Source organism: Lathyrus oleraceus, chromosome 2 (genome assembly GCF_024323335.1).
Source record: "Lathyrus oleraceus cultivar Zhongwan6 chromosome 2, CAAS_Psat_ZW6_1.0, whole genome shotgun sequence".
Lineage (NCBI taxonomy): Eukaryota > Viridiplantae > Streptophyta > Magnoliopsida > Fabales > Fabaceae > Lathyrus > Lathyrus oleraceus.
Window position 1 is genome coordinate 417109917 of NC_066580.1, and position 9743 is coordinate 417119659.

General features: G+C 33.8%; 1 protein-coding gene across 1 annotated transcript; it reads right to left on the reverse strand.

Annotated features, from left to right (window-relative positions):
* Window positions 1–7950: 7950 nt before the first annotated feature.
* On the reverse strand, window positions 7951–9436 carry LOC127119836 (histone-lysine N-methyltransferase ASHR2). Its single transcript, XM_051050173.1, has one exon. The coding sequence runs from the start codon at window positions 9254–9256 to the stop codon at window positions 8177–8179; it is 1080 nt and encodes a 359-aa protein (XP_050906130.1). The 5' UTR covers window positions 9257–9436; the 3' UTR covers window positions 7951–8176.
* Between the last annotated feature and the right edge of the window lie 307 nt (window positions 9437–9743).

The window sequence follows — 9743 nt, forward strand, 5'->3', positions numbered from 1 at the left end:
TCTGTGGTTAAATCTGAGAATGTACGTTTTGTCATCAAATGTAGAAATTCAACATGCAATTTCAAATGCAGGGTCTCTTTGCGTAAGGGCAACTCAAGGTGGAGAGTTGGTAAGTCTGGTGGGCCTCATACGTGCACAACCACTTCCATGTCACAAGACCATACAAAACTCAGTTCAGAAATTATTAGTAAGAGCATAATGGAGCTTGTAAATCGGGACGCTTCTCTTAAGGTGAAGGTTATCATCGCTCATGTTGCTGAGAAATACAGGTATATCATATCCTACAAAAAGGCATGGATTGCAAAGTGTAAGGCAATTGAGTCGCTGTATGGAAATTGGGAGACATCTTACAACGATCTGCCATAGTGGATACTGGTAATGAAAACATATCTACCAGGTACCATTATAGAATTACAATCCTTACCTGTGATTTCAAATGATGGTTCATACTTGGGTGACCAAAGGATATTTCATTGTCTGTTTTGGGCGTTTCGACCATGTATACGTGGTTTCGTGTATTTTAAACCTATTGTGCAGGTTGAAGGAACATGGTTGTATGGCAAGTACAGAGGGACTCTGATGATGGATGTGGCACAGGATGGGAACGAGAACATATTTCCGATAGCGTTCGCATTGGTTGAAAGTGAGACAAAGGAAGCTTGGAGTTTCTTTCTTAAGAATTTAAGAATACACGTTACCCCTAAGCAAATCTATGCCTAATATCAGACAGGCATGAATCGATAAAGAGTGCATACAACAATCCGAAAAATGGATGGCAGTATCCTCCATCATCACACGTCTATTGCATTAGACACATCGCGCAAAACTTCATGCGCGAGATTAAAGACAAGGATCTGCGCAAAATAGTTGTTAACATGGGTTATGCGTTAATAGAGGCAAAATTTAACTACTATCGGGGGGAAATCCGAAGAACAAACAACGAAGATTTATCATGGATAGACAACATCCCTCGGGAGAAGTGGGCAGGGGCATTTGACGGAGGGCAACGCTGGGGTCACATGACAACTAACCTAGCAAAAGCAATGAACTCGGTGCTAAAAGAAACCCGAAACCTTCTGATCACTGCATTGGTCAAATCTACGTACTATCGTTTAGGATCACTATTTGGTAGAAGAGGTCATCAATGGACAAAAATGTTAGCCTCTGGGCAGGTTTTCACTGATAACTGCAACAAGGGGATGGTTGAGGAAGTCATCAAAGCTAACATGCACAACATCATGCAGTTCGATCGAGAGAGATTTTATTTCATGGTCCAAGAGAAGATTAATCATAACGACGGTCGACCAACCGGAACATTCAGCGTTGATCTGAGGAAACAACATTGTGACTGTGGGAAATTTCATGCATTTCACTTACCTTGCTCCCATGTAATCGCAACATGTTCGAGCATACGCCAGGACTACTCCATTCACATTTCAGACCTCTTCAAAATTCTTAACGTCTTCAAGGTCTATAAGGAGAGTTTCCTAGGACTTCCCCATGAGGAGAATTGGCCATAATATGAAGGATTTACTCTTTGCCACGACGACTCTATGAGAAGGAGGAAGAAAGGGAGCCCGAACAGCACCAGGATTAGAACCGAGATGGACGACGTTGAGAAGGAAAAGAGAAGGTGTGGAATTTACCGTGAAATAGGACACATGCGTAGGAAATGTCCTAATGTTGCAGGACCGTCCCAGCGACCATCCAGATGATTATGTTGTTATTTTAAATATCCGTTCAGATGATTTTGTTGTTTTTTTAATTATTAACTACTATGCACGTACTATATATAAACCATTGTGTATTTCTAATGTCTTTTGGGAACAAACAATTATGAAATACATTTGATAATCAAAGGCTTTTGGTTACAAAGTACGACCACATTAACTAAACAACAACAACAACAACCAACATAGGTGGTAATTAAAAAACTAATCAACAACAACAACCAACACAAGTGGACCTTCAACTCCTCTATTAACTTCACCACTATGTGCCGAAAACATACACTGGACATCTTCATCATTTTCTATACGATCCAGGTAATACATGTATGTACCATCGGGGCTTGCATCAGTCAACGTTATGTATGGACAATGATACTCTACTTTCCTCACCTTCATACGACGTCCGCCCAACTGTCGGAAGCCAGTGTGGATGGCTGAAATCAGTGTTCTGAAATTCCATTGCGGATCAAGGCAAACACTGATTTTTTCATCTTGTCCATAAAATACAAGACCCCAAACAGACATTCTGACCAAAAGAAAGGATTTTGTGATCTAAGTTACATTTCTACAAGTTCTTCTATTTATAGAAAATTAATACTTGAATACTCGGCCAATCATTGGACGAGACAGTACAAACACAAAGCAATTGCTCGGTCATTGAAATTTTGGAGGGAAACATATCATTCCCAAAAAATTATTAAAATTTTGGAGGGAAACATATAATTTTTATTATTAATATATAAGAAAAAAAATTATTTTTATTATTAATATTATAGAAAATAATCATTTTTATTATTAATATTTTAATAAAACAATATTAGAAAACTATTATTTGTATTTTATAAAAATATTATTATTATTTTTAAAAAAATCAATTGTATTAATTAAATATAGAATTAATTAGAAAACTATTTAATAATAATTTTAATAAAGTTATTTAATTATATAATAGTTTTTAAAATAATAAAAAATAAAAAAATTTAATCCCTTCACTAGCTCGGCCAATGAATGGCCTAGCCTACCCAGCGCAAAATGGGCTTCATCAACTCGCCCAATGAATGGACGAGCCCAAATAAGAAAAGGGGGCAGATTGAGAATTTTTTTTCAAACTGGGGTATTATGGGATATTAATTTCAGCTTTGGGGCATTTTGAGAAAAAAGTCGATTGTTGATGTTTATTGTGGATGGTCTTCATGACAGAGATAGATGTTTTTTATGGTTGGTGATGGAGTGTTTACGGTAAGTTTAGTATTCTAATGTTTAAGTTAACAAAGTCAGAGTAATTCGTAATTTGTAACTTTGGTATTCTAATGTTTGGAATTTATAAGTCTATAGTAAATCGTAATTTGACGCAACAAGTAATCACATGGATATAAGAATGACGGTTACAACCATCTACGTTGGACGTGCCATTAATTGCCCGGACCTTTATTTTTCAATTTTTTTAATTTTCTCTTTATCCTTGTATACACATCATATTTACAAATTTTTCCACAATCAATAAAATTCACTTTTCTCTTATCAATTGCTTTTCATTTTAATTTTTCAGTTTTCCTATTTTGTTTGCAAAATAACTATTTATTTTGATCATATAATGCCACTAAACATCAAAAATAATAAGAAGCTAAAACAAAAGGAAAACTCTGTGCATTGCTTTGATTATTTGAAAAATCCTAAAGGGAGATCAGTAGTCTATTGTAAACGCTTGATACACGAAGGCATCTCAATAACTGCTTATCAAATCACTTAATTTTTTTCCAGCGGGGTCAGGACTGGAATCTTCAACAGTTGTGGTAACAGGAAGTCCACTCCTTTGTGGCAAGCTCCGCTCTATACATCAAATGACGGAGAGTCGAAGTCTACTACCCTACACCAAAGGAGTCTCACCCTTGTAGATATCATTCATATCCTTCCACACACAAAAAAACTCGCATTTGTTACGTAGCATACTGTTAGGGGCCAATTAGTACTACTTTTTATATCATTTTATTGGTCCCTTTTACCAAGTTTTGATGTAATTACACACTTTTATTCTCACTATTTTGTATAAATGCAATTAAGTTTAATTTATGTTGTTTTGAATAGTTATTTCACATATTTGTTAGTTTTGTAGAATTTTTGGGCAAGAGAGCTTTGGATTGCACAATCATATTTTTAAAGAAGTGTTGAATGCAATTTGGAGGCCTAACTTGGAAGAATACCACTTGGAAGACTATTTGGATTAAGCTTGCAAAGCAAGGAAGCTGAGGTAGCTTCAGTTCGCGCCGCGAAGCCTGCGAATCCAGCAAGCTGTTTTTGGGCCAAGGGTGTTGTGTTCAAGGCCAGCTGGTTTTGCCATTTTGGTGTCTGCCTTAGAAGAGCTTTTCAGCTTTGGATGAAAATGATCATTTTAGGAAATGTCAATCCTTTTAGAAAATCAGAATGGAAATTGTTCATTCAATAATTTATTATTCACACATTCATTCATAGTTGAGTATTGTTGTAAGAGGAAAAAAAACAGAGTTTATCTTCTCCATTGCCTTTTGCTGTCCAAAATGATGATGAGAAGCTAAACCCCATTTTTTCAAGATTGGAGGTAGTAGCTATTCTTATTTGGTTATGTATTTCATTTGACTTTTATCTATGATGAAAGATTGTTGAGGTATTGAAAGATATTTTTGCCCTAATTTGAATATCAGATTTGAGTAGTTGTTGAAAGAGATTATTTAAGTCTTGACAGAAAATATGTTTTCAAGTAGTGAATAAGTTGTAGAGATAGATTTATTCATTACTCTTCTTTTGTATCAACCATTAAAGATTGTTATATTGATAGTTAGGTGGAGAGATCGTCTAAGGATCAATATACTGATTATCACAATATCATTTAGACATAAATGATGTTGAGAGGATACTTGAACATCATCAATAATCTTGAATCTATATAGTTGTCATAAGGAAGCATAAACAATTTGAATAGTGAACTCCAATCTTGCCAAGCTTTTACATTTGATTAAAACCACTTTATTGTTTTAGTGACATTTTACTCAAAAAGATAACTTTCCAAACAAAATAACTTGGTTACTTTCTAAACTTATAACAATTTGGATTATAGAACGGTGGTAATAACAACCAATCTTTGTGGATACGATATAAAAATATTTGCCGAAGATATACTTTTCAACAAATTGGCGCCGTTGTTGATATACTTTTCAACCAACCTCTTCTACCTCAGATTCCTAAAAAGTTGTTGATATTCCTACATTCAGGTTCAAGAAGATTAAATAGGGGCAACTATCATGCCTTCCCCTTTCTCTTTCCATCTGACTCATGATCTTTAATTCATTTGTATAATCATGCCATATTCATGTATATCATTCATTCACATTAGTATTTTCAAAACAAGCATCACGTGTTCTTAAGTCTCTTGTTAGTTATGGTTGACATGGAATAAAACTGATAGAACTTTTGTGGTGCATCTAAGTGGGGAGGATCATCATTGAGATCTTGACATGAAACCCTAATTATTGGTGCTTGAGATCTTGATTTGTTTGGATTGCATCACGATATTTGATTTGATCACGAAACCCTAATTCTTGGGTTTTAGAATACATGGATAACTTGGTTTGCATCAGGGCATTGGTTTGGTTTTTTGGATTACAACTTAGGTCAACTTTGGTGGATTGAATTCAACTGATTATTTTAGTTTGTGCATTACCCCATCAATTTGTTTGATTGGGGTTCAAGGCTAAGTATCATGTTTCATGTTTCATTTCAAGGATGACATTCAAACATTTGTATTCAAAAGCATTCAAATTAAAAATGGATTACTTGGATTACAAGTCACAGATTATAAGTCACAAATTACAAGTTACAAGTATGCAAATACATTATAAAGGCATCAAGATACAAAATTACACAAATTCATATTTTGACTACATTTGACTTTTAGTCAACTATTGACTTTTTGGTCAATAATTTACCAAAGTCAACCAACTAAACCCTAACCATGTCATTTACTATAAACCTATTTTCTTCATCTTCATCCATCATCTTTATGTCCATATTCCTTTTAGTTTCGTGCCATGATATAACCATATAGCCCTCATGTTGCCAAAACTCCATGTTATGCTCAAGTTCATGCATCCGTCATCATTGTACATACATCGAAACCAACATTTCCAATATTATAGGAACACATGTATAACAATCCAAGTATCACATGGTAGCAACTAGTATACATATACACATAACACAATGCACCCACAATAACAAAAAGCTAACTTTCAAGTTGGTAACCGGTTACCAAAATCAGGTGACCGATTACAGCTACTAGTGTTTGCCAATTTCAACCTGCATCATAGTACCAATTCCATACCAATTCACTTAACAAGTCCACCTAGCAGTCAATACTAACATGAGCTCAAAGTTAACAGGTTCAGTTTAAGTTAACTCACCCTATTAACACTAACCAAATTCATTTTCCTACAATATAGCAATATCAATCCATCTCCTTTCTTTGCATTTCCACGTAAGCATAACACATCATTACCATTCAAAAATAAAAAGTAAAATATCAAATCACATGGTACAATATCAACAATCCAAACCAATGCATCACAATTCTAATCTAATGTTATTTTCAAAGTAAATACCAACATAATTCATAGCATCAACAATCAAATTCTAACACAAATTACATCCTATTAGGGCTACAACTAACATCTAGAGTTTTCAAACTATTTCCAAACAGAATCCCATACAAAACTACCTAGATCCTGTCATGGTTTTCAACTACTAATAGCAGCAACCTCATTATTTCAAAGTGTCGCCATAAATCTTTTGGGTGAATATGCAGTGTCTCTCTCACTTATTTGAATGAGTCTTTGATCTTTAGGTGGGTGTTTGACCCAATGTGAATGCTTCCCCCTCCTAATGATCCATCATTATCATGTATGTAATTACACTTCAAATAGTTCTACATTTCTTGAGCAGTTGGAAATGAGCGTAAATTATTGATCATTTGAGAATCAATAATGTTGAGATTCTAAATTATTATTTGAGCATATTTTATTTTCCACGCATCTAATGCAACATTTCTCGATAGGTAATTCCATAATCTCTTTCCTTTCACACTTTTGAATTGAAATTTTCAAATTGATTTTTTTTTTGTTTTTCGAAGCCATGATAATAGTGACACTTTTTTATTTCAATGTAAAATAAATTTCTTGTTTCACGTGCATCGATTTTTTTTGTCCTTTTATTAATGTGCACCAAATTGATAAATACTAAAATAAAATAATTAAGTACACGAGAAATTTGTGATCACCACACCATAATTTGCCATCATCGAACAACAATCTGCCATCAATAATCAACGAAACAGACTCAATCACAACCGAAGGAACAAGAATCGAAAACAAATGACAATCAACAATCACCGAACAAAATAGAATAAATCGTAAACAAACGAACAAGAATCGACCGCGATAAACACAAAATCAAGCCCATAACGAAGCAACGAACATCGCAAAAACGAAATCACGAGACAATAGCCAACAACTCTTAATCGCAATCAAATACAAGATTTCAATTTTCAAAGAAACGATTTTGAAATAAAAACGAACAATAAACACTGTTTCGAGAGCGAACTAGTGGGATGTCACAATTTAGCCAAAGTAATAAGACTTCAGGTTTGATTGAAGTTTCTGATAACATGTCACAATTTCTGACTTCATTATTTCTTCATTGTATTACTTCTACTTATAATAGTATTTACAACAATTAATTATGAATATTCAATTTTCTTGTCTTTTCTAAAAATGAAAATTAGATATAATCCTTCGGTTCCAAATTATAAATCATTTTTAAAAAAAAATTGTCCAAATTATAAATCATTTTATAGTTTCAATGTAACATAAATGACATTTTTCTCAATATACCTTGAATCATTTATTACTATTTTATTTTTCAATTCTTAAAATTTCTCTCTTATATGTAATAAATAAAGGATAATATTATAAAATTATATTTAATTTTTATTTCTCATACAATATTGATTACTTTTCATAATTAGCATGAAATATTCAAAACATTTTATAATTTGGATTAAGAAGAACTAAATCATTCTATACTAACCCATAGACCAAACACTCGGGAGGAAACTTGTCTGATGGTCTAACACTTGGGAAGAAAACCTGTTTGATAGGTGTAAACATCACACACAACCATAAATGATGGAATATAGTAAAACAAGCCCACCAAATTCATATTAATTACTATAAAAGTTTAGACATTTCTCATAGAATCAAGTTATAAAATACAGAATTGCAACATGTTACTATTTCTAACCATGGCTAGAAGACAAGAGCAATCACCACACACGTTTCAAACAAAGTCTAAATAAGTCCTTCCACAAAAGTCCAAACATTTTAACAAAAGAAAACTTAGAAAAGTAATCCAAACTGAACTTAAGTGGTAGAGTCAACTTTCAAATTACCACAAAAGTTACACTCAAGAACATTACATTTTTCACCATCTTTTGGAGGCAGAGGAGCCAAAGTACCTGCACAATTCACCTTATCACAAACAAACTTGGACAAGAAAATCACATGTGGCAGATCACTGTCCTTGTTCTCCCCCTCATTCCAATTTGCTTCAATCTTACACCGATCACACTCACAAACAAAACCAAAATCCTCCATCAAGATTCTTTTCCTTGTTGAGTAATCCTTATTAATTCTAAAGTAGCTTATGCAGATCTCACTTCCAGCACTAACATCCTTAATCAACCTAAGAACAATATCAGTATTATGTTCATCACCAGGCTCACCAGTTTCCACATAATCAAACCTGCATGCATTAGGAATACAATCATGGTTACAAATAGTAGTTCTTTGGTAAATTCCATAAGCCTTAATTGATCTTTGAGGCCCATTTGGTGAATAAGGTTCCATTAAGCAAAAAGAGTTTGCTCTTTCTATTGCAATGAGTTTAGCTGCTAGTTGAGGCGAAAAATTCATGTGGGGTGGACAAAAAGGCGAGATAAGAGAATGAATGAACTTAGAAGCATAAACTATAGCATCACTTTCATCATCATTAGGAATACTATGAAGAGAAAGTAAAGCTTGAAGATCTGAAGGGGTGCGAATAGCAAGATTGTAAGCAGCAACAATGAAACGAGCTTGAAGTTGGAGTTGAGATGGTTTTTCTGATAAAGGTGAAGCGGGGTTTTGAAGATGAGAGAGTGTTTGACATGTCCAAGAAGAGTGAGAGGAGTTAAGGGCAATGGAGAGACACTTCTGGCTGCAGAAAAGGTAGTTTGAGCAAGAAGGACATGAAAATATTTGTGAAGGTGGTAGGGTTCTGAAGCAATGGTGACAGTAAGGGGAGGGTGAAGGAGAGAAGAGAGGTGAAGCTGAGTAGAGAAGGAGAGGGGATTCGGTGAGGATTATTTGGCCAGCTTTGAGATCTTGTGCTGCAATGAGGCCTCTACCTTTGTTAGGTATGTTCTCCATTTTTAAGAGAGTGGTTGAAGTTGGAACAGCCATGAGTTTTGGATATGGATGAATTTGCTTCACTTGACAGGTTTTAGGATTCAAGATTCAGAAATGTGATGGCCAAAGTGGTGGTAAGGGATTCAGTGAGGATTGAAGAGAGAGAGAATAGGCAAGAGTATGAGCCTCGACAGATCTGATAGAACAACAGACATATCTTATTATTTTCTTCTTGTATTATAATAAAATATTCTGTAGTATCAATTATTTTGTCGACTCTTTTTTTGATACATTATGATATATTCTTAAACAGTTTTTTTTTAAATGTAAGTTGAGATGTTTTTTTTTTAATCCGTAATTTTATTTTATTTTTTTGAAATATTTTTTAATATTAAAATTATTTTAATTTTAATTTTTAAAATCAATTATTTGTAGAAAATTTGAAATAAAAGTTTGCATGATTGGCAAAGTCCAATTGTAGTTAGTGGGATTTTTTATTAAAATAATACTTGAAAAAAAAATCTCAAAATATCTTGATTTC

What these genes read in the sequence shown, in the direction of transcription:
- LOC127119836 (XM_051050173.1), bottom strand. Translation starts at nt 9,256, where the DNA reads ATGGCTGTTCCAACTTCAACCACTCTCTTAAAAATGGAGAACATACCT.